The sequence below is a fragment of the Heptranchias perlo genome, chromosome 7 (genome assembly GCF_035084215.1).
Source record: "Heptranchias perlo isolate sHepPer1 chromosome 7, sHepPer1.hap1, whole genome shotgun sequence".
In the NCBI taxonomy this organism is placed as follows: Eukaryota; Metazoa; Chordata; class Chondrichthyes; order Hexanchiformes; family Hexanchidae; genus Heptranchias; species Heptranchias perlo.
The window spans coordinates 8,916,869-8,942,718 of NC_090331.1; the positions used below are offsets into that span (position 1 = coordinate 8,916,869).

At 42.9% G+C, this 25,850-nt stretch overlaps 1 protein-coding gene across 6 annotated transcripts in view; it reads right to left on the minus strand.

The window, feature by feature from the left end:
- The window catches only part of ttll4 (tubulin tyrosine ligase-like family, member 4), a 70,583-nt gene that overhangs the window by 42,401 nt on the left and 2,332 nt on the right, over positions 1 to 25,850 (minus strand). For 5 of the 6 annotated variants that reach the window (XR_010963379.1, XR_010963378.1, XR_010963380.1 and 2 more), the window contains exons 2-4: positions 4,221 to 5,765; positions 1,041 to 1,105; positions 146 to 251 (exon numbers count right to left, since the gene is read on the minus strand). Coding sequence is in view for 3 of the 6 variants with exons in the window: in XM_067987048.1 (XP_067843149.1) it covers positions 146 to 251; positions 1,041 to 1,105; positions 4,221 to 5,680 (1,631 nt within the window). In the remaining 3 variants the exon portion in view is untranslated. The remainder of the gene's footprint in view (positions 1 to 145; positions 252 to 1,040; positions 1,106 to 4,220; positions 5,766 to 25,850) is intronic. The other variant, XM_067987047.1, reaches the window with a different exon arrangement.

Here is a 25,850-nt window from a genome sequence, read left to right on the forward strand (position 1 = left end):
CTGTTCTTTAGGTACAGGATGATGGAGAAGGGTGGGCCGGGGGGGGGAGTAAAATTAATTCCTGAGAGCAGACTAGGAAAGTAAGCGCAAACCATCTCAGCAAGGTCTTCAGTCAAACGGAATAATGCTTTTTTGGCAAACTTACTTGGCATCCGCAGACTCAGATGGTTCGTCATTAAAGACCAACTTGGATGAACCATCCGTTGATATAGAACAACAGGAATCTGTGATGGTGGAACACTCCGACTCTTCTGAAGAGGAACAACACCAACTTGCATTTATATAGCGCCTTTAACGTAGTAAAGCAAACATTAATATAGTTATGAGCACAGCTCTATATAGATATGAGCCAGGGTACATTTCTTAAAAAAAATGTATTCAACTGAATTATCACATTATCCTAAATAATGCAAAAAGGAGGGATCTGTAAGGAACAGTGCTATTTTAGTCATTAACTAAACTCATTTTGATCTTAGTCTCCATAAGAAATTTAGTTTTAATTTTGGAGATAAAAAAAAACTTATTTCTAGGAACGATATACTTGTCAGTAGTGTATAAATTTGAGACAAACATCTTAATTGTCATTCGAGCCCCAGTTATTTTTTTCTCACCCTTTCCTGTGGCTTCCTGAGCTGTGTCAAAAGTGAAATAACTTACGCTTTTAGGAGAAAAAAAATCCATAAAAGAAAACATGGAAAGCAAAAAAAAATTTTTGATTTAAGTTTTCCAAGACAAACTAAAATTTGGGAACAAAAGTCTAAATTGAAAGTAGGACTAAACATTTCTTCTAAATAAAGTCAGACTAAAACTCAAAGCCAGAGACAAGATTTAAAACTAAAATCACAAAAACTGCTCATAAGCTTGTACCCTGGCTGTTCCATTAAGCATCACTTTTCATTGGGCGCCTTAAAAGCAACAATATTCAATCATGTGCCAGTGGCTACAGCGAAGTCTTCAACAACTGCAGCAGTCCTCAGGGCCAAAGGAGGTACCCACAGGCAAGAAAAAAAAAGTTCATGCCTGAGGTGCATTGAATTTACCATCACATTCCTGGCTGCTGGTATCCTCCAGTCCATCTGCGAGCTCTTCCTCATCGGGGTCAGCCCTGTTAAGGAACAAAGCACATTTCAGGTAGCCTGCATCATAGCGTTACAGTGTGCGATAAATATCCCAACTTTTTTTTTTAAAAAACCTATGTCTTCTCCAAGTAGTTTCCTGGATAAATAGGAGGGAAGCTCTCCAGTTGGCCAGGAGTAACTGCACAAAAGCAGTCTGGGGTAACTCTCGTTTCTGCTTGATTTTTTTTTGAAAAGGAGAATATCTTAACTATGTTTTGTGCTTCATCCAAATGGCATTACCGTGATAAGGAACTCACCGTGTAGGGAAATGCAGGACAAACCTGTGTGCTAACACTTTGGTATAGCAGGCAAAAGCACAGTTCACTTTCTCTTAGTTTGGTTTGTCAACAGATACAAAATGCTTCAGGGACAGTACATTTAGTGCATGTTTCTTTCACTCTGGGGCCTGAGTTTCAATTCATACCAGATTGATGAGATAAAGGTTGCTGTGGGAAATACACTTGTCATGCTGGTGCAATGTGGCACGTTCAGATTGTTTCTCAGGTACTATTTTAGAGTATTTCCCAGCATTTTAACTTTGTATCTAACCACTGCAACTTGCCTTTATATACTTTTCTCTCCCCATCTGGAGGAATTGACTTGTGGATATACAATTCCACCAGTGCTAACTACCCTCCAGCCCCTTACCTAAGTATGAGCCTTGACTCTTGGCAAGCTATATGACTGCTGGGAGGGAAGAGGAGAAGGCTGGTGCATCGCAGCTAAACTCGATCTTGCTCTCACATAGCAGACGCACACTAAGTGGGGTTTGATGCATAGCAATTAGGAGTGGTAACCTTGGCCAATTTCTGGTCTCTAAATCAAGGCACTGTGGCCAGTGTAGTAGCCCAGTTGAGATCAGCACGGATTGGGGACTGAAATGCAAACCTGTTAATCACTAAACACACAGCCATCCAGGGGAGCCTCACTGTTGCTAATGTGAACCCTAAACTAGAAAAAAAAACACTTTGGCCCAGATATTAATGGCAGGGCCTCATTAGAATATCGCTGGGCTGCCTCCCACCCGGCAGTCGGCCTGGCTGACGGGCGCAAAGGAGCAATAGCGGCAGGAGACTGCAGCCGGGGACCCCGGGGGATGGTCCCCAGCACTTGGGAGGGAGCTTTAGCTCCAGGCTCGTGATCAGAAGGGGCGGGGGAGCTCGGTTCAAGGAAGGGCCAAGGCTTCCTTGTGAGGTCCGGAGGAGCACTCCTGCCCCACAAGAAAGCCTGAAAAATATATACTTTTTAAAAAACTTACCTGCTGACACTGCCCCCACCCAGGCCGCTTGTTGATATTGCAGATCGGGTCGTGAGGACATCAGATCTGATCTGCATATTTAAAACAGGACCCCATTTCCTTCCTGCAGGTGTCCTGCGCAAAAGAGCAGTTTAATATGGGGACACGCTGGGAAGAAAGCGGGAACAGTGAGGGTAACTAGCACCCGTTATTTTTACTGCCCCTCCTCTCCCTGCCACCAATTGGAGTTATTGAGTCTGCTCATAGGAAGAAATCACTTACACGTTTTGTTTGGAAAAAAAAGGGTTTTCACCTCAGAAGTCACAGATTAGTGTCTATAGCCACAATAAAATGACACAGGCATAGTTTCAGTGCACCTTCCCAGTATACAAAAATACTGCAGAGCAGAAGGCTGGTGCATCACAGCTAAGCTTGATCTTGCTCTCACACTCAGCAGGGTTCGATGTGCTGAGTTAACTGATCTTGGCAGGGGTTAGTGGCAGAGGTTGCAATTGGTTCAGTACCTCCGAGCTAGAGTGGGTTAAGTTGATCAGAGTTCCTGGCCCATATCACTACTGGAAGTACACTTGTGGATGTGGAGTGAGGACATGATCAAGCTCATCTGTGATGCCTTCTGTGGTTAGGGACCCTGCCAACACTCCCTCTGTTTAGGCTTGTACATAAAGACGACTCTCATGACTGAGGAACCACAGGGCACCCGTGGAACCACAGCCCCAGCAGGGAGCCAACATCTTCTAACATTAATCACGCTGTAATGCAGAACATGCCAACAGTTGAAAGAAGAGTGATGTGGAAATTTCTATCGCTATTGTATCTTTAAGCAGGCTAGTTGGTTATGAACAGGCTTGTTACAGTTGAGAACTGATGCCTGGTAGTGATTACAAGAAAGTAATGTCATCCAGGGGCTTAAATAATATAAACAACTGCATTTTTGCTCTTACAGTTTGGCAAGAGATGTTTGCACTCCGATTTTACTATTTATATTCACCCTCAGATAGTCATAAATTGGATGCAGTACAGTGTCCGGAGGCTATTTTCTTTTGGGTTTGTTTTTTTTCCGCTGGAATGCCCTAGAGGGCACAGTTGCTAGAAAACTCTATACACCATATCTATCAAGACATATCTATTGAAGAACTGATGAAATGCAACAACCACTGCACGATCAAAAGAACCATTGCTTCTTCATCTCTCTTTTCCCCTCCCCCCATACACTTTTCAACCTCGATGGTGTACTGCACTCCTTGGACCTTTGCCTAGGTTTCCTCCTGAAGAAAAAAGTTCTTTATCAGAAAACAAGCCAGTACATGTTCTACTAAATTTGTGAGAAGCATTAGGTTGTCACTATAGACAGGTGGGCACAAAATACACATGCATTTTGCAAATTTATTGACCGTATGTAGCTAGATAAGATCAATCAATACAAGAACTCAACTGGCACTTTCAAAAAGGACTGGAACTTCACAATGCATTGTCGAATTTCAACAGTTAAATATGTGCTGCAATGCCTAAAAGTATGTGATGCAAGAAACTAATGCAAACGCTATTTAAAATAAGGAGTTTCTGAGCCAAGGAGTAAGGGTACTATAATTAATGTCAGTGGAAATACAGTGAATCATTCCAAAACATATCAGCATCTCTAGTGGTGTGAGAACGAAGCAAAAACCATTATAGACTCAGCAATTCATCCCAGACAATTTCTACACCCCCATAAATAAAAAAATCACCACTTTTTTTTTTAAAAAAGCTCAAAATATTAAATCAGTTCTCCGCAACAGCTTGACTTCATTTTTGATGGGGTACTGACGGCACAATTACAAGTTGGGAAATACTGAAAGAGTACTTACTCCGAGTCTTGAGCATCTGCCTCATTCTTGGGCTTTTCCAGTTCTTTTTCAATCTTATTTGCACACTTGAGCTGCATGGCAGCTATCTGTAGCGTGACTGAGCCAACATTCGTTTTAGGGGAAGAAACAGAGATCAGCTTCTTGGTTTGGTCAGGCCCATGATGCAAGCTTGTGGGTCCTGTAAAACTGACTGGGTTATTATTCTGAATCTGTACATTGGTGGATAAAATGCCAAGAGAACTTTTGTTAGTAACAGCATTGGCATTTTCTTTACTTGTACTGTTTTCCTTAACTACAGGCTCCAAGTTACTATTGGTAAAAATCCTATCAGTTTTTAAGATTGACTGGAAATTATTTCTCTCCTGAATGAGATTTGGCACAGTTCTTTTCAACAATCCTGCAGCACTGCTGAAGGGTGCATGCTGAAGATGAATGCTTTGGGATGGTAAGCCTTCCGTTTCTTTCGAAAATGTCACACATCGCTCGTGGATATAATTCTTCGGAACACGGTCTTCTGATAATCTTTTTACAGCTTCTGTAAACTTTATTTCTGGATCACCAGCATTGCTCTTAGTTAGCTTGATAGCACTCTTCAAGTTGCCATGGGAATGTTCACTCTGATGAAAAGAGCGCTCAATTTTAAGGTCTGAGCCACCATGAACAACATTTCCACAGACAGCCCTAGCACTGCTGCCATTGTACTTGGCTGCATTTTCTGTGTCTCCAAACTCATTGTTGCCATTTAAAGTAGTAGTCTTGGCATTCTTGTCCCATTTCTGGTGCAAAGGCACTTTGGCACTGGTGGGTCTCATGAACGCATTTGTGTTCAGCAATGGCTTGCGATATATTGAGGTAGGTTTACCTGCCTGGTTGGGGCCATTTTTGCCCAAGAGCAGAGGCTCACAACCTGCACTATGAGATCCACAGTGCTGTGAAACTGGAGTAGTGGCGCTGTTGGGCTTCATCAGGCTTTCACAAGAGATTGCTCTAGAAGGGATTGAGTGGATAAAGCCATTAACGTACGCTGAAGTTGGTGTTGTAGCTCTGCTTCCTAGCCCACTAAACCGTGAACCGAGGGACTCGAGTCTCTGGTAGGATCTGCAGCCATGGCCAGTTCGATCATGAATGGATGGGTTTTCAAAAGGACTGACTAAAACATTAGAATGAAAACCAGCCTGGGAACTCGACCTTATTGTTCTGCCATTACCTCCTGGCAGAGAAAGGTAGGGGTGACAGGCAACATGCTGAGATGTCCCTGAGCAAGTATTTTGTTTCCTTACAGGTACAATCACATTATAACCATCCCATTCCCATAGCGGGTGCTGGGTAACAGAATAAGCTGGCCTACCCTCCTGTGGGTGAACAGGATAGAGGGGTCTCGAGCTAGAATTCAGTGAAGTCTTGTGGTAGTTTTTGCAACTGGGGTCTGTAGAATAATCCTCAGTCTTGGGCGAGGCCATGGACTGCCATTCTAGTCACAACACAGGCAAACTCAACAGAAGCTGTGCAATAGAAGGAAGAACAGGAAAAACATCTTCACTGAACCTGGAAAACAAAAAAAAAAGACTAATTCAATTGTACTGAAAAATGAACAGCATATTTCGACACAAAAGCAATCTCCACATGATAACAACACATTATACACAGCACACTAAACCACCGAGTATGAAATTTAATGAGAGAAACCAATGAAGTTATGAGTGCCACAAGTATGAGGCATTCATGAATGTCATAAATTTGCATTCAGTTGCTTGAAGGCATCCCATTCACATTTACAAGTAATCACCAAGTGCCGCCCCCCCACCACCAAACCAATTAGCAGAGAAATTACTGAAACCCCAATAGAGGATTTCAGAGTCATTTCGAGTGGGAATAATTCCACACATTCTTATGAATGTTGAGATTGTCCAATTGGAGCAGTTGTCGGCTGTTTTGTCCTATGGGAGCTATATTGAGAATGATCAAATTCATTGTGCCGGCTAGATTCAAGAGATTTTTTTTCCAAATGCTAGATTATAACAGAGAAAAAATAAGACCATAAAGGTTTAAGAATCTTGTTACAATTAAAGGCTTAGTAATCTTGTTACAATCCAAATTTGATTTTAAATGATTATTACATTTTAATTACTAGATTTGCATCATAAATGATTTAGTTGACTGAATAATTAAATAAAAAGTCATGCTTTTCCTCCTGATGAAAATTCAGGTATGCACACAAAAGTCTAACAATTTTTGGGTCATGTTATTTTTCTTTCTTTGCACACTCTTATTGGTTACCATAGGATAGGACTGTAGTCATTTATGTAAAACATAGTACTCACAGGAGATCCAGAGAACATGGTTACAGTTTGCCGATAATTCAGGATATTGTCAGTTCGTTCCCTGCTTAAGTCAGTATTTCACATCAACAAAATCATTTTTTGCCGATGATATAGAAGATGAATTTAAAGCTTATTTGCTAAATCTGATACAACTCCACTTATCAGCCAACCGTATCCACTCTTGAAAGAAATAACAAACTTGCATTTATATAGCACCTTTCACCACCTCAGGACGTCCAAAAGCACAGGCGGGTGGGGAAGGGAGAGGGCAGAGAGATGCAGGAAAGTTAAGCAAGTGGCGTTGAGATCTACCAACAAGGGATGTGCCTTCTCTGTTCGTAAAATGCGTTCCCATCTGGCGGAACAGCCTACTCCTGTTCCTATGTTCCTTTCTGGGACAAGGAAGATGGAGAATGAAAAGAAGAAAATGAGAGTCAACCCACATCATTCTTGTCTAGATCCTAGCAACTACATAAGAGAAACAATGACCTGAGAACAGGTCGGGGAAAGGTGAGATGAAAAAAAAATAACAGACACCAATACAAGTAATCAAAAAGAGAAAAACAGCCCGATGGTGCTCGTTAGCCATATGTATTTAGTTCTCATTTTCATCCACATAAATCATAAAGCATCTCCAGTTTTTGAGCTTCTGGTCTACTTGCCTCATTCCCTACTTTTGCAGCTTTTCACAATTTCTCTGTCTTGTAAATCTCTAATTTATCTGGTTATCATTCCTCCGACTGTCTTATACTAATATCAATGCATTCACCCATCCCATTTTCCACTTAAGCACTATAAAGGTCATTCTATTTCTCTTCATGCACATTTCCCTCCTGCCCTTATTCTGCTCCTTTCTGGGTTTGTTTATGTTTTTATCTTCCCCTTCCCTTTTTCTGACTGCATTAATAGGTCCATCTATCTCTTAGTTTTCAGCTTTGAAGGAGGTCTGGGCACCACACTTTAGGCCGTGGCAAGGTGCAGAGAAGGTTTACTAGAATGGTACCAGGGATAAGGGACTTCAGTTATGTGGAGAGTCCAGAGAAGCTGAGATTGTTCTCCTTAGAGCAGAGAAGGACAAGGGGAAATTTAATAGGGGTGTTCAAAATTGTGAGGGGGTTTTGAGAGTAGAGGGGGAGAAACTGGGCCCGATTTTAGCAGGGCTGCGGGTTCTCGGCGGATGGGCTAGCGGGCGCGTTAAATTAGTGGGTTTCCCGCGTGATCGTAGCAGGCAAACCACTAATTGGATCCACTTACCTGCTCCTCCGGGTTCCCCGCTGCTGATCCGCGCGTCGGGCGGGCTGCACATGCGCAGTAAGATGTGTCAGCTGGAGGCGCTCTATTTAAAGGGGCAGTCCTCCACTGACAGATGCTGCAACCAATAGCAAAGATGACTGCATGGAGCAGCCCAGGGGGAAGGCTGCTCCCAGTTTAATGATGCCTCACCCCAGGTATCAATACATGGGGTGAGGAGGAGGACAGAGATCTTCCACCCGGCGGGCGGTACATGTAGGTACATGTCTCCGGACCCCGGGGTAAGTGTGCAGTTTGGTGACTTTGACCGTCAGGAGGAGGGTGGTGGAGGCCAAACTTTGTCCCAAGTGACAGAGTGGCCTCCTGCAATGGGTGAGGGTCTCCCCCCACCAACCTGTCAAATGGACCTTTGCAGCTGCCACAGGCTGACAGCTGCAACACGTCCATTCGAGCTGGGAGTGTTTCCACATAGTCCCTTAATCAGGTCAGTTAATGACCTGAAATACCTAACTAAATATTGTCAAGTGGCATCCCGCTGGCTTTAATTGCCTGCGGGATTCCCACCAGGGGGGGGCTGCGCGCGCACGCCGGCGCGTCAGCGGGGAACCCGGAAGTGGGCGGGATCGAGGCGGGATCCGGTCCCGCTCCTGGATTTCCCGATTTTCGGGGCCCTCCCCGCCGAGAACGCACCGGATAGCGGGTGGTAAAATCGAGCCCACTGTTTCCACTGGCAGGTGGATCGGTAACCAGAGGGCACAGATTTAAAATAGTTGGCAAAAGAACCAGAGGAGAAATGAAAATTTTTTTTAAAAAATGCAGCAAGTTGTTATGATCTGGAATGCACTGCCTGAAAGGGTGGTGGAAGTAGATTCAATAGTAACTTTCAAAAGGGAATTGGATAAATATTTAAAAAGGAAAAATTTGCAGGGCTATGGGGAAAAAGCGGGGCAGTGGGACTAATTGGGTAGCACTTTCAAAGAGCCGGCACAGACACGAAGGACCGAATGGCCTCCTCCTGTGCTGCACGATTCTATGATTTTAGAAAGAACTATCGGGGTGAAATTGGCACCTTCATAGACTGCAGTTGATCTTTAATGTTGTGTCCCAATACCCAGGCAATCAGAGAGCTCTGCAACCAATATAAAAGACCCGGATTAACACAATAGTAACAGTAAATCTCAATGTTTCATAAAAAATCTATTAGAATATTGGAATATTTAGCCAGAACGACGACTGCAAGACTACACAGGTTATGCTAAGGGTTTTACAGTGCACTGGCCGGACTACCTCTAAGAGGCAGTGCCTAAATCTGGGATGGATCCTACCCCTGCTGTGCAGTCTACTCTTGATTATATTTTAGTGCAAGGACTTTGAATTATGAATTAGAGAAGCATTTGAATTTATCAAAGTAAATAACTCAGCAAAGTGGGAACTTAGTGCTGAAAAGAAATGAATTAAGAGGAGTAGAGTGTATAGAGTTGGGACCTAATACTTCCTAACTTGGGTGATTCATTAACCATCCCAGAGAATCCTGGTCTCTCGACAGAGGGGCAGTGTCTGACAGCCCAGCTCTAGATGGAGGGTCTCCAGACTGAGAGGGCAATTTCTGACGGCCCAGCACTGGTCAGAGTAGATAAGGAGAAACTGTTTCCACTGGCAGGAGGGTCAGTAACCAGACGACACAGATTTAGGTAATTGGCAAAAAAATCCGGGCTGGGGTGGGGGAAGATGAGGAGAATTTGTTTTTACGCAGTGAGTTGTTATGATCTGCAATGCACTACCTGAAAATGTGGTGGAAGCAAATTCAGTTGTAACTTTCAAAAGGGAATTGGATAAGTCCTTGAAAAGAAGAAATTTGCAGGGTTTTTTTTATGTTCGTTCATGGGATGTGGGTGTCGCTGGCAAGGCCAGCATTTATTGCCCATCCCTAATTGCCCTTGAGAAGGTGGTGGTGAGCCGCCTTCTTGAACCGCTGCAGTCCGTGTGCTGAAGGCTCTCCCACAGGGCTACGAAGAAAGAGCAGGGGAGGAGACTAACTGGATAGCTCTTTCAAAGAGCCGACATAGACACGATAGGCTGAATGGCCTCCTTGTGTGCTGTATGATTCTAAGGGTCCACATCCAAAATGTTATCTGGTCTAATCTCTCCACAGATGCAACATGATCTGCTGAGTCTTTCCAGTATTTTCGTTTTTTGTTTCTACAAGGCCTTGGTTTAACCGCACCTACAATTTTGGGCTCCTTACATGGTAGAGAATATAGACACCCTGAAGGTCTAGAGTGGGGCTACCAGAATAAGAACTAGTCTTTGGACTCTTAGCTATTTGGATAGGCTCAGGGACTGGGGCTGTGTTCAATGGAGAAGTCGCAGACTTTGAGGTGCTATGTCTGACATCATTAAAATGATGAAGGGAATAGATTAAGTTTGACTGGATAGGTTATTTGAACTAGATAGGGAGAGAGGACTAGAGGGCGTCAGTACAAAAGACTCAAACATTTGGGTTAAATATCAGAAAGCAATTCTTAATGTTGCTGTTGTTATGTTCACAGAGAGTTATCAACCTCTATAAAAGAGCGCCAGAACAAGTGCTAAATCTGGTTTTGCTACACGCCTTCAAAAAGGAACTGGATAAGTTCTTTAGATTGGAAGATATCTCGAGTTATAGAAAGTAGCTGAGCATTAGTTGTAACTACCATCTTTCGTATGAGATGTTAAACGAAGGTCCCATCTGCCCTCTCAGGTGAACATAAAAGATCCTATGGCTCTAATCATAGAGCAGGGGTGTTCTCCTAGTGTCCAAAATAACATTTATCCCTCAGCTAATGCTTATCGAGTTATTCATCTCATTGCTTTGCGAGGGACCTTGCTGTGCACAAAATGACTGCTGAACATTGCCTACATAACAAGTGACTACATTTCAAAAGTTAGCTGTGAAGCATTTAGGGCCAACCCGAGAATGTTTAATGTGCTATATAAACGTAAGTCCGTTCTTTCTCAGTGATTTCAGTTACTGCAGTCCCCTGTAGCTTCCTTGATTGCCTTTGAGGATCAGAGGGAAATGTCACACAGTTTCTTCTTAATTAACCTAAGGATTCTTCAACTCTCCCGCGAAACTGCATGACTGGAGAGGGAGCATGGAGAATTAACGTGACATGTAGACTACACCATGTCTGGATGGATCAGTAAGGTCTTTTCCTGTCCCCTTTTCTATATGTTTGAAGTGCCAGGCAATGACCATCTCCAACAAGAGAGAATCTAACCACCTCCCCTTTACATTCAACGCCATTACCATCGCCAAATCCCCCACCATCAACATCCTGGGGGTCACCACTGACCAGAAACTTAACTGGACCAGCCATATAAATACTGTGGTTACAAGAGCAGGTCAGATGCTGGGTATTCTGCAGCAAGTGATTTACCTCCTGACTCCCCAAAACCTTTCCACCATCTACAAGGCACAAGTCAGGAGTGTGATGGAATACTCTCCACTTGCCTGGATGAGTGCAGCTCCAACAACACCAGCTCGACACCATCCAGGACAAAGCAGCCGGTTGATTGGCACCCCATCCATTACCCCAAACATTCACTCCCTCCACCCACAGGCGCACAGTGGCTGCAGTGTGTACCATCCACAGGATGCACTGCAGCAACTCGCCAAGGCTTCTTCGACAGCACCTCCCAAACCCACGACCTCTAGCACCTGGAAGGACAAGGGCAGCAGGCACATGGGAATACCACCACCTGCACACTCCCCTCCAAGTCACACACCATCCAGACTTAGAAATATATCGCTGTTCCTTCATCGTCGCTGGGTCAAAATCCTGGAAATCCCTACCTAACATCACTGTGGGAGAACCTTCACCACACGAACTGCAGCAGTTCAAGAAGGCGGCTCACCACCACCTTCTCAAGAGCAATTAGGGATGGGCAATAAATGCCGGCCTTGCCAGCAACGCCCACATCCCATGAACGAATAAAAAAAAAATTATTTACACTCAAAAATATCAGGACCATTAAAAAAGGAAAAACACCCCATCAAACTCCTAGAAGCATTGACAAGTTTCTTCATACTCTACTCTTCATTCAATATGTAGTGCAAAGAAACATCAGGTATTAATGGCATCATATTAGTGAGTTTTTCAGGAAAGAAGTTATATTTGAAAGACTGAATTCAAGCGCTCAGTAGTAATCATTTTTTGTAGCAAATTTAAATCAGTACTGGAACGCACGGGTGAAAATGCGACACAAAGCAAAATATTAACTGCACAGTGTGCAGGCACAAATATGTTTTGTTATAAAGGATTTGTATATTAATACCAAATATCAAAATACATAGCTTCACTCAACTTTTTTTTTGAGAGCATCTGGTGAATCTCAATACTTGCCTTGATGTGATAATGTCATCATATTAATTTCACATATACTGTTGCTAATTTCAGTATCATGCTGTGCACAACTAGAATTGTCCACATATCCAATTGCAGCATAGGACTTAATCAATCTTCCTGTTTGTGGGAATTCTTGAGTTCGGTTATTTTTAATGACACATATTTCTATTTTTGGCTCAATGTCACTTTAAAAAAAAATCACTAGCACAGAAAAAGGTATTTCTAAATAAGTAACCATTCTTTGAATTGCACTGACGTTTGAAACCACAAATAGTACTTTCAGAAACAAAAACCCTTAAGCAATCACATTCACCTTCACACTCCCCTTCCCCCCAAACCAAATAAAACAATCATTTGTAGGATTAAACCGGACATTGAAAACTCTTACAATTCCAGGTATTATTTTCATACAGATAAAATCTCATACAGAGGAAAATATATCTAAAAAGGTCTTTTCAATTAAAAGAAGCATTCCACATCAATTAAAATAGGTACTACTTCGAATGCAGCTTATTCATGCTTAACAACTCAGTAGTGCTTAGACAAAGCATAAGGCAAGGCAAATGTCCTCTAATTTGGCTACTAATGTTCTCAGAATGGAGTGCTGAAAGCTGTCCATACGGGCAGTGGCCGTCAAATGCTGCAACATATGTATGTATCTATGTATCAACATACATATATACATATACACATTTTTATACCTATGCTATATCCAGAACAGAGAACAAGAGCATATACAAGTCAAATTGTAAGCTATACAGCCAGTTACAAGCAGAGATCAATTTGTCACAAGTTGTCTAAGATCAAGGAAGGTGAAAGTTAAGCCCTGTAGCTCAGATACAGTTACTAGTGCATAAGGTGGATTCAGCTAGAGCAGAGGATCCGAGTGCAACAGGAAACCCACCATCGAAGGGGGGCTCATCAACTCGACATCGGACGCCACCATCCCAGGGGAGGAAGATGATAAACTTAACCACGCCACTCATAAGGACAAGGTCATACAAGCATTGGTTATCACCATAAAATAGACTAATCTATCCAATAGACTGGCTATCCGATGCTGTTAACTTGTCAGCTGTCCAAGAAATGTAATCCTAGATTAATCTGAATAATTTATATCAGTCTCAGACACTGATCTCAAATATAATCTAACAGTCAGTGAGCCAGTTAATGCTAAATTACTTGAGCTGCCTTTGTTGTTCCTTTCATTAAGTAACTCTGAATTCCTTGTTATTCAAATTGCTAGGTGACCCTTTCTTCAACTATTTATATCTACTATTATTTGTATACTCAATGTTTAATTTTAAGTTGTGCATGATTTACTGTCTGACTTCTCTGATGATTTGGCATTCATTAACTTGTGGGTATCCTAATTGAGGGTTGGTAAAGCAAACTCATATTCAATCCAAACTGGGTGATGCAAGTCAGTTCAGTGAGCCAAATGTGGACATCACTCACTTCTAGACGCAAGCTGGGAGGTAAAACGCAGATAGTTAGTTAGTGAGGAGTTACGTTGAGGGGATTGGTCTGGTTCCTTGACATGTCAGGATACCGAAACCCAGGTTTCTTACAGTAGACTTGTTAAGGATGAGTTAAATGAACAAGCCCATTTCTGACTTTGTATTCAAAATACTCACCCCATTCCTTGTGTGTGCATGTGCATGCATGTGTAAATGCACACAAAGTGAGGGATGTCAGTAAAAAGGGAATGCAATACATTTGGGGACTATCAACATGAAACACTGTCAAGTAAGATCAGATGCTGGATGAGGCTTGCTCTACTCAAGCTACTGCACTGGTTTGAATTTTTCTAATCACACCGAATGTCCTGTGGCCTTTTTTTGGTCACTAACTATGTGCAGTATATTGTTGTGGACCCACAACTAAATTTAGACTTTGTAAACTAATTTCAAATAGCGGACTTACAGCCACCTGAAACTTTCACCTATTAACATGGGCAGGACTTGCGTTTCGGAGATAAAAACAGCATACTAACCTATGCACCACCCTACACCCCTTTAATGACCCATTATATTTTCATAGAAGCAGTTAACAATTCATTCCTCTGACATCAACATCAACTTAATGGAGCCTTTCTTCAACTGACCATGTGGCATTCCAAGCTGCAGACCTACATGATAATTCTGCCAGTACCAGATTGGAGAAGAGGAGGAAGGTCAGTCTCATGATAAAATGTTCCATGCCCATCATAAGACAGTGCTAAGAATCATAATCACGCACCAGGAATCCTTTGGGATTTGAACCTATGAGAGTAGGCCAGTACTGTATCTGGTCACAAATTTTCTGCATACCAGTAACATATCAAAATGAGCATAGTTGTCAGTGTGGCTGAATTAGTCAAATTTTATTCTTATTAGATGTGATTTTTAATCAGTGCTTAGAGAATAGAATTCTGCAAATCCATCCATGGTTCTGTGTACTTCAGTTTACAATGAGCTCTAAAGACAAGGAAACTTATAACATAACAGCTCAACTAATAAAACTACTACTACTTGGGGATGGAAAACACGAGAACAGGAATTCTGTTTTTTCTTTTAAAAGCCTTAAAATGCTGAACAAGCAGAAGCCAAATGCAGATAGAATAAAAACTTGGACTAGCTGACACCAGTGTTTTCGCAGGTATTGGCTGCATAAAAGGGACCAAAAATTATCACTTACTTCAGCTAAAAACGTACCAGGGCTTTGTGACAATAATACAACTGTTCAGGTCATTAAGCCAGTAGGACAGTTCCAGAGACTTGAGTTTCCACTTATGCCGTCACAAAACAACCATTACTCACTCACTTACAAAGGCACTACAAAACCTTATACTGTGTAATTAAATACACAATGGTATCAGCCCCGTGTGCCTGACAGAACAGGTCAAGCTGTGCTGACAAAACACTTGTACCGTTAAGCTCGACAATCATGTAATAAAGCACAACATAAGTGTCATTTTGGCACTTACATTATGTAGAATTTATTGACAGGTCATCGACTGCAAGTGGTTTAATAAGTCACGATTTTGAAAAGGTACACCTGATTTTGTACAAAGTGATACACAAATATTCTATGTTTTTTAAAAAAAAAGTAATTATGGCTTAAGATAAGGTCCGATAATAAAATTATGGAAAATTATTCTGGTTTGGGGGGGGGGGGGGGGGGTGGGAAAGAGAGGAGGGCAGCATCAAAAGTTTATGTTTCAAGTAGACTAAAGGAAAACTCAAAACCTAACAAGGTACAAGGTCAGGCAAATGACTCAGTGCAGCACAGGGACGAGTAAGAAAATTTTGGATGTTAAGAGTCTATGCAGGGTGGAGCTTTGGAGGCCGGAATGGAGAGCAGTAGGGAAGTTGAGTTTAGAAGTGAAGACGGCATGGATGAGGGTTTCAGCAGCAGATGGGAGTCAGGTAAGGGCAGAGATGGGCAGTGTTAAAGGTGGCTAACATTTGTAATTCAGCCAAGGGTCAAACTAAATATAGAGGTTGGACAACGTCGGAGCAGGCTGATCAATGCAAGACAGAGAAAATAACAAAAGGGAGGGGGTGAGGTAAGGAGAGAGTTAGGGTGTAGACTTTTTAATGGCTTTCCAGTAGGTGGCACTGGCAAGGGATCAGGAGTGGGAATCCTGGCTATTTTTCCCTCTGTAGCCCAAAGGTGCCGAAGCCAAATGAGCGCTACTACTGCCACGCCAGCTGAGATCAGCCAACTCTGCACAAATCGGCAGTACTTTACTCTTGAAGTAAAATAAAATCTTGCATCAAACCTTTCCATTGACAACATTAGCTATGTTCAATAGTAAATTTTAAAACCTCCATTTTGATTTAGTTCATTCATGATGCTAGTTGCAAAAATACAGTTCTCCTGAACCTTTTCCTCTACTACAATTCTAATCAATGAATATAGGTGCACTTTAAAATAAGCCTTGAAGCAAACAGCATACATTTAAGTGAACAAGCCACTTGGAAAATCCAACATTTAAAAACTTGAATCTACACATCTAAACTTACTGACCAACTACTGTAAAACAGCAGGCATGCCCCTCACACAAATGCAGGAATCCAACCCCTTTGCCTGGTCAGGGTTCAGCTTTAAATATCCTGAATATGTCACATCAAATCTCACCATCCAGTACAAAAGGAACTCACCTTTGTCCCTCAAAGTTCGCACATACACTAATCTAACCAGATGGAATACCTGCTCATATCACTCCTGGATAGGGCAAACACAAGATGAATATTCTTCCTGCCCCCTCCATCAATTTCAGATGCTACTGGCCAAGTTACAGTTGACAATTCTATGACCTGAACTGTCCAATCTCCAAATTCCTCTAAGCAGGAACGAGGCTGTGAATACACTTCAAACGCTTCCATCCCCTAAAACCTAAAAAAGTGACTGTGATTCACAAATTTCAGACAATGCCAAATCCAAGTGATTGTGGCCTGGTCAATCCCTCCGCCCCACCCCAAGCAAAAGCGTCAGGGAATGAAAGCCAAGATCTTGCTTCCAACCCTGCTGCACAGAGTATCGAGTATTTATACAGCCTCCAAAGAGGCCAATGGACAGCCATTGTCGCTGCAACCCTCTGTCCGGAGACAGGTTTCAGCATCCTTAATCTCACTGCATCCATCCAGCCTCTCCCCAATCTTTCTAAATGGGGAGCTCCCTGGTCGACTCATCTCAAATGGCTTCAGAACATGGCATAAGGGATTCCTGGGATGAAAGGGTTGTCCTGTGAGGAGAGATTCAGTAGAATGGGCCTATATTCTCTGGAGTTTAGAAGAATGAGAGGTGATCTAATTGAAACATATAAAATTCTTAGTAGGGCTTGACAGGGTAGATGCTGAGAGGCTGTTTTCCCTGGCTGGTGAGTCTAGAAGTAGGGGACATGGTCTCAAGATAAGGGGTCGGCCATTTAGGACCGAGATGAGGAAAAATTTCTTCATAGAGGGTTGTGAATCTTTGGAATTCTCTATGCCAGAGGGCTGTGAAAGGTCAGTCGTTGAGTATATTCAAGATTGAGACCAACAGATTTTTGGACACTAAGGGAATCGAGGGATATGGGGATAGGGCGGGAAAGTGAAGTTAAGGAAGATAATCAGCCATTATCTTATTGAATGGCGGAGCAGGCTCGATGGGCCGTATGGCCTACTCCTACTACTATGTAGTATGTTCTCATGAAAGAATCACCAGCGTAGGATAGCTCCTCTACGAGAGCTAGATTATGCACTTCTAATAGTTAGATCACAAATTCCACCTCTCCTAGCATGACCAACTCCAGTATCTCCAGAATCCTGAAAAACTTTGCAGACTTCATTGTACAAGACCATCTTCTTGGAACTTTTCATCCATTCCTCAGCAGCCTCCCAAGGACACATTTCCACCCTGTGCACCAAGCTCACTTCCATAATCAACATCAGAACAGAGACCTTGAGGACTACCTGCTCCATTAAGGGAGCAGCAGAGTGGCAAGAGATATGAAGTCAAATCCTAAACATCGCCACCTGCAGCAGAATGCACCAAGTCCAATTCAAGATCATATATCACATATACTGCATTTCACACAAGCTCCACAAATTTCATCTCTCCATACCGGATGACACCTGAAGGGTCTGAGACCAGAAGGGCACCCCCCCACCACATATTCTGGTTGTGGTCCTGCATCCAGCCATCCCAGATAGCACTCTGAGGCCACTAAGGCCATGACTGATCTTACAATCCCAAAGCACCAAGCTCAGAGCTTGCTGAGTTTGCCCACTGGGAAGCAAGCCCCCTCTTCCCTCCCTACCCCCCCCCTCCGATCCTGCAATAAGCAGGCTAGCAAAAATCTCACTACAAGGCGATGCATTCCTCCCCTCTGTAGCAAACTATAGCCCCTCAGCCCCACAACATGCGGCTCAAACACATGTGAGACACATACTTGTTAGTGACTTCACCTGGAACTGGGGAAATTCCAAGCAGTCTGGGGCCCATTCGTGGAGACTCACTCAACATAAAAACTGTACCCCTAGTACAGCAACCCATCCACTGGCCACGAAGGGCAACAATGGACAATGACATGGCCACGAGTATGCAGGGGCTCCTCCCCCATCCTAACTAATCCCCCCTGAAACCAAGACCAAACAAACCGCTTCAACTCCCAGTCATTGAGGTTTACAGCACAAAAGGTGACCATTTGGCTCATCATGTCTGTGCCAGCTCTTTGCTAGAGCAATCCAAAACTAATCCCACTATCCTGCTCTCTATCCAGTTTCCTTTGCTTTAAATATTTATCCACTTTGTGGCCTAAACATTTCCTTGCAAAAATTTATCATTACCTCTTTACACTTGTACTCTATGCGCTCATTTATGAAACTAAAAATCCTATAGGTCTTTATGACTTTATCTACCTGCACTCGTACTTTCAGTGAGTTATGCATTTGAACTCTTACGTCTCTGTCCACGCCCAGTACCACATTGTTTCCAGTGCAAGCTGTCAAGACAGGAGACCTGGACATAGCAATGCACTGCTCCTGCAAGTATATTCATATATATCTTACAAAGTTATTGTTCACCTACTTTCATACATATTATGAAGCCATTGTACAATTAATGACATTAACATGTATTTTGAGGCAAGCCACCTGTAAAACAGCTTTATAAAAGATATATGTAAATGTACAATTTTATAAAATGCAAATGTACATCTAACTGTACAACAGCCTTGAAATAAACATGAGAATGTTCACTTAAAGTACCAAAACAAATCAACTATTAGGCAAGCTTATTCATTGAGTAGCTGAACCATGAAGCCCAAGAAGTCCTTACATTTGATCCTCACTCTGTGCTGAATTAGATGATGTCAATCAGGGTATGGTAAGGGCACTACAATTCACCTCATTACTCCAGATTAGGAAGGAGATAATTCAGCCAGGCATCCTGCTTCTGATTGCTATCCAATGGCCCCACTGGAATTGTTCATATAGGTGTCAGGTGAAAGCAGATCAAGCTCAGCTAAGATGCCTCAACAATCAAATAACTTGGTCCCAGATTCACGCATGAATAATTGCCAGTTGAGTGACGTCATGAATATGCCTGTGGAACCATAATCCAGCAAGGAAACAATATTTTCAGGAGAAGGGAGCATCCAGTCAATAAAAAACAAAATCAGTTGGTGTCAGCAAAGTCAGAAGACTGTGGCTTCAAGCCTCACTCCAGGACTTGAGCACACAATCTATGCCCATGTCAGTACAATAATGATGGACGTATTGTATTGTGGCATGTGCAATCTTACAGGGGAGCATTAAACTGAGACCTGGTGTGTTAGTTCAGATGGACGTAAAAGATCCCCTGGCACAATTTGAACAGCATAGTTTTTCCTATGGCCTTTCAACAATTAGCACCAAAAATGGATCAACTGTCATTCATCTCATTTGCTGTTTGTAGGACCTTGTTGTGCACAAATTAGCTGCCACATTTATATACATAATTGTGACTACACTTCAAAAGTAATCCATTGGATATGAAGCGCTTTGGGAACATCCTAATATGCTGCTATGTAAATGCAAGTTTGTTCTTTCTAGTTACAATTCACAATAAAAGTTTAAAAACAGAATACAGTAACTCATGGTCAGAAATGCCTCAGAACAATTATTTCAAACTGCGATTTATTCAGTCAGCTTCTCTTGTGGAGCCAGCTACACTGCTGTCATGAATGGAACCTTTTACACAGCCCAAAAACGCACACAGTACAAATGGTTTACTGCCTCCCAAACTTTAATAATTGATAAAAGCATTGCCTTGCCTGATTCCTGTGCACAATGCTAAACAACTCTCTAGATTAAGCAATGAGATCTCTCACGTATTTAATGGACACTACTGTTAAGAGCAACTCGCTGCGTCACATCTTCCAGAGCATTTGGCATGTTGCACAGAATATAATTATATTTTGCATGGCTATGAAAGTCTTGCATTATAATCAGGAGCATGTTGTTGAGCAAGATCATACAAGATGCCAGCATATATACCTGATGCTCTCGCTGGTGTACTGCCTGACACCCAAGGACACCACTTTCCTGGAACTATCAGTAATTTGAGAAGTTTAAACTGATAAAAATTAACTGTCCCATTAACACGATCCCTCCGATACACAATATTCTTAAGAGACGTGGCACATTACACACAACATTTTCCAATCAGATCTAATTTGTGCTGGCACGTTCTCTGAAATACATACACTCATGACCTATAATCTATTAATCAGTACAAAAAGGTTATTAAGAATTAGGCCAAGCATGGATGCAGAACAATTTGGAGACACACACAATTTCTTCTCGAATTCCTTCAGAAATAATCTTCACGTGTCTAATCTTAGCCAGTCTAGTAAGTAGCATAGCCATAGAGACTAGAGGTCTCAGGTTTGAATCCTAGTCTGTGCTGAGTTATGTGATCTAAACTTGAGTGACAGAATGGCCATTACATTTGGCCTCTGGATTAGTGAATGAAAAAATAGCTGGAAGTGCTCATGTGGAATTGTCAAATGAGTACAGGATCACTTTTGTTTATGATGCCTGCCACTGTCAAATAGCCCGACACTCAGTCAATGCTCACACACAAATTGTGGAGATGCCGGTGATGGACTGGGGTTGACAATTGTAAACAATTTTACAACACCAAGTTATAGTCCAGCAATTTTATTTTAAATTCACAAGCTTTCGGAGGCTTCCTCCTTCCTCAGGTGAACGTTGTTGGAAATTACGTTCACCTGAGGAAGGAGGAAGCCTCCGAAAGCTTGTGAATTTAAAATAAAATTGCTGGACTATAACTTGGTGTTGTAAAATTGTTTACAACACACAAATTGACAGCAAGGAGTCAATACCTTCAGTACAGGAGGGTGAAAATTGCAGCATTAACAGGGTTCTTTTAAAAGGGATACTCTCAATGCTTAAAAGCAATTTTTCAAAGCCAATTTTTAAGAGATTAAATTTGGTAACCTTTAGAGACAAACAAAAGTGACCACTAAAAAGGTTATTTAAAACAAAAATTAAGTTGATTGAAACAGTTGATTTACATTTCTTATCTCATGTTTATTAGTTCACAAAGAAATCTGGCCAAAGTATGTTTTCCTAAGCATCATAAAATAGTCACCACCACCTTCCGATAACTGAAGATGAGAAGGGAAGAGAGATACTGAATTCAGGTGTTACACTACATGGTTCAGAAGCTCAATGCAACCTGGTCAAATTTGCAGACAAAACCAAAATAGGGTGAGGAGGCAAGTGCATCTCAAGAGGCAGCGAGGGACCTGTAAGATGAGTTGTAATAATAAGTACAGACCAGGGGCAACAGAAATTTTATGATATATAAACATAACGTATTGCACAATAGAGGGGAGGGGGGGGGGGGGGGAAATCGCCAGCATACATACTCCAACAATCAGGTCAAAATATCTAAAGGTGAAGTTGAACCAGATCTAGGAATCTTACTAGATATGTCCAACCACTGTGAAGCGGAAATCAATAAAACAAATAGATTTCTCAACTAGAATACCAAACCAGTAGGGCGTAAAGTGGAGCAAACCATGCACAAACTATACTTTGTTCTGGTCAGACCACACCTTGAGTACTGTGTCCAATTCTGACAGTAGGGAGTCAGTCAAACCTTGGAGGCTATGCAAAGGACCACAAGGCTGATTCCCAGCACCAAAGGACTGTATAAAGAGTGGAGAAATGTCAGCCTTTCAACCTTGAAAAGAGGCAACAGAGACAGCCTCTTGGAGGTACACAAGATAATCAGTACGATGAGGTTATTCCAGAAAGTTACTGCAAATTAAACTGACAGTAGTACAGATTCAAACTAGTGAACGGCAAATGGAGGACTGATAACAGAAAGTTCTTCACACACTAATCAACTGATGGAACACAGATATGATATTGTAGAGGATGAAAAAAATGGATTTTAAAAAAAAACCACTAAATACTGTGATGGGACAGAGAAGAGGGCAGTGTAGGTTCTTTCTGGATGCATGAACTCAGATGGGGCAAGTGTCCTTCCTCTTCTGTACCTATCTCGTGATCTGTCTGCTTAAACATGAGGATTAAAATGAGATATCCTTTCCTTCCCTACCCCAATCTGTGTCTCCATAAAAGAGAATTAAAATGAAATAAATTATTAAATTCTTATTTGGATTTTTTTTTAAAAAGCACCAATAGCAAAACTCTTTAAAGCAGCACAGCAACCAGAAAATGAGCTTTCGAATACAATAAAAATCTAAAGCCTCATGTCTAGTTCTAAAAAGACATACAATTTTAAATTTAATAGGCAATCATACTTAATTTCTGGTTCAACTGATTTTTTTAAATTAGTACAGAAACACACAAGTAGTAACATAATTGTAGAGATCCAGTACATAGACAGGAGAGCTGATTGAAGAAAAAAAAGTGACTAGCCGCAGGTCTTGACAACACACAAATTCAAATCAACTCCCTTACCCTTGTAGTTCCTTAAACTGGGCTTTCTTTCATAGAGTTAGCTTGGGCAGGCACTCAATCAAAAGAATCAAGTTTTACTGGTTACGACTTTTGAACAGGATCCTGTTATTTTAAATTTATCCCACTAAACTTGACAGTGTCACACCATGAAATCTCTTACACATTTCATAACAATACCATAAGGGTTGACCGATGAGTTTACAGTTTAAAATAGATTATATCACTAGGATACAATCTGAAAAAGTTTACATCACTAGGGTTTCACAATCAGTGCATCAATACTTTGTACTACATCTGATTATTTATCTAACTTGTGTATCCACAACAAACTACAAATTATATCACCCCCTGCTGACTGACAGAAACAGGGACCTCTCGTTACAGAAACTTCTACAATATCTTTTTATATGCAATTTTGGCTAGGCCAATGATGACAATTTCAAACTGGCTTCTATGAACAATTTTTGGGAAGAGGTTTCTGTTGCTGTGCATGCATATATGAATACACACATTGAAACTTAGCAATCTTTGAACTCTACCAACCAGGTTAGTGATCCTTTATGGACAATCAATGTCTCAGCTCGGCTAGTTGGTAGCACTTGTCTCCAAGTCAGAAAGTTGGGAGTTCAAGCCCCATTTCAGGAATTAAGTGTCAGCCTAGATTACATGCTGTATTGTCAGAGAAGCCTCTTTCAGATGAGATGTTAAACCAAGGCCTCCCTGTCTGCCTGTTAAGGTACATGTAACAGATTCCACTGCACTTTTTCAAATAGGTACCGTGAGTTCTACCAGTGTCTTGACCAACACTACTCTCTCAACTAACACAACAACAGATTAACTGGTCACTATTGTTTATGGGACCTTAATGTACAAAACAGTGACTACAATTCAAAAGTAATTCACTGGCTGTGAAGTGCTTTGAGATGTCCGGACGACATTAAAGGTACTATATAAGTGCAAAAAGAAAAATACTGAAGACGATTCTTCCAACATAGTATACTGTATTTGCTGCTCAGTGTGTTCGGTTTCCTTTACATCAGGGAGATCAAACACATATTAGATTACTGCTTTGCTGAACATCTTGTTCTATCTTTAAGAGTGACCCTTGTCGCTTACCACAACATGATCCGGATACCACTCTGACCTCTCTGTCTTTGCTCTCAAAGCAAGCTCGAGGAACAGCACCTCATCTTTCTATTAGGCACTTTGCAGCCCTCTGGCCTAAGTACTGACTTTAACAACTTCAGACCTTAACTACAGCTCCTATTTTCTCTCTGGCAATGTGGGATTGTGTGCTGACATTTCTGTGAGCAGGGGAAGGGAGCAGGTTGGTGCTTTGGGTGGGGTCCCCTGCCCATTGCAACACCATGTTTACAGGTTGGTCTGCAACCCTGGGTGTCAACCTGCTTTTTTCTTCCACCAGGCTCATGGGCCACTGGAACCTGCTCTGCTTTGACAGTTTTTTTATGCTTCTCTTTCTACTCCCTATGCTTTTAGTTATTCACACACTGTGTCTCGTATATATCTTATTTCTCTCATTAGGCTTCCTAATAGTTCATGCTAATCACTACTACCATTTAACCATCTCCTATCTTCCACTTAAGCATTCCACTTGAGGTCTTGCCATTTCTTCTCCTGTTTGTGTTTTTTTCCCCCTCTCCCTTCCACTTGTTCTGTTAATTTTCAAATGCTGTTCATCAGTAATATCTTCCAGTTCTGACAAAAGGTCTGAATGCCTAAAACAGTAACTGGTCTGCTCTCTCCACAGATGCTGCCTGACCTGCTGAGTGTTTCCAGTATTTTCTGTTTCTGTTCTATAAATGCAAGTTCTTTCTCCTTCTTTCTTTTACTTTTAAAAAAATCACTTTCATTCATCATTAATGAGTTTTTATTCTCAACAGCAAATTCAATCCACCATAATACACACTGAACATCAATTCAATTCCCAGACGTGTGCACCCAGTTCTACGTGAAACACTGTCACACCATAGACATTCAGTGCCCACACTCCCAGTATTGAGTACACCAACCGGTCCCTCTCTATACTTAAAAGCACAGTGCCCGCACTCGCAGCGGGCACTGAGTGTCTATTGACTGAGAGGGAGCGCCCGGGTGGTGTGCTCGCTGCCGGGACCGTGGGCACTGAGTGTCTATGGAGAGAGGGAGCGCCCAGGTGATGTGCTCATCACTGGGAGCGTGGGCACTGAGTGTCTATTGACTGAGAGGGAGTGCCCGGGTGGTGTGCTCGCCGCCTCTGTCAGGCGAGAGTGAGTGAGAGGACGAGGGCGAGCGATGGAGATCGAGGGCCTGTGAGATAGAGCGAGAGGACGAGGGCGAGCGAGAGGACGAGGGCGAGCGAGAGGACGAGGGCGAGCGAGAGGACGAGGGCGAGCGAGAGGACGAGGGCCAGCGAGAGGACGAGGGCCAGCGAGAGGACGAGGGCCAGCGAGAGGACGAGGGCCAGCGAGAGGACGAGGGCCAGCGAGAGGACGAGGGCCAGCGAGAGGACGAGGGCCAGCGAGAGGACGAGGGCCAGCGAGAGGACGAGGGCCAGCGAGAGGACGAGGGCCAGCGAGAGGACGAGGGCCAGCGAGAGGACGAGGGCCAGCGAGAGGACGAGGGCCAGCGAGAGGGCGAGGGCCAGCGAGAGGGCGAGGGCCAGCGAGAGGACGAGGGCCAGCGAGAGGACGAGGGCCAGCGAGAGAGGCCCCCTCTGTCAATAGAGATCAGTGCCCATGAGCACACCACCCAGCGCTCCCTCTCTCTGTCAATAATCACTCAGTGCCCACACTCCCAACGTTGAGCACACCACCGGGCGCTCCCTCTCCGTCAATAGACACTCAGTGCCCACGCTCCCAGCATTGAGCACACCACCGGGCGCTCCCTCTCCGTCAATAGACACTCAGTGCCCACGCTCCCAGCATTGAGCACACCACCCGGCGCTCCCTCTCAGTCAATAGACACTCAGTGCCCACGTTCCCAGCATTGAGCACACCATCCGGGCACTCCCTCTCAGTCAATAGACACTCAGTGCCCACACTCCCAGTGATGAGCACACCACCCGGGCACTCCCTCTCAGTCAATAGACACTCAGTGCCCACGCTCCCAGTGATGAGCACACCACCCGGGCACTCCCTCTCTCCATAGACACTCAGTGCCCACGCTCCCGGTGGCGAGCACACCACCCGGCACTCCCTCTCA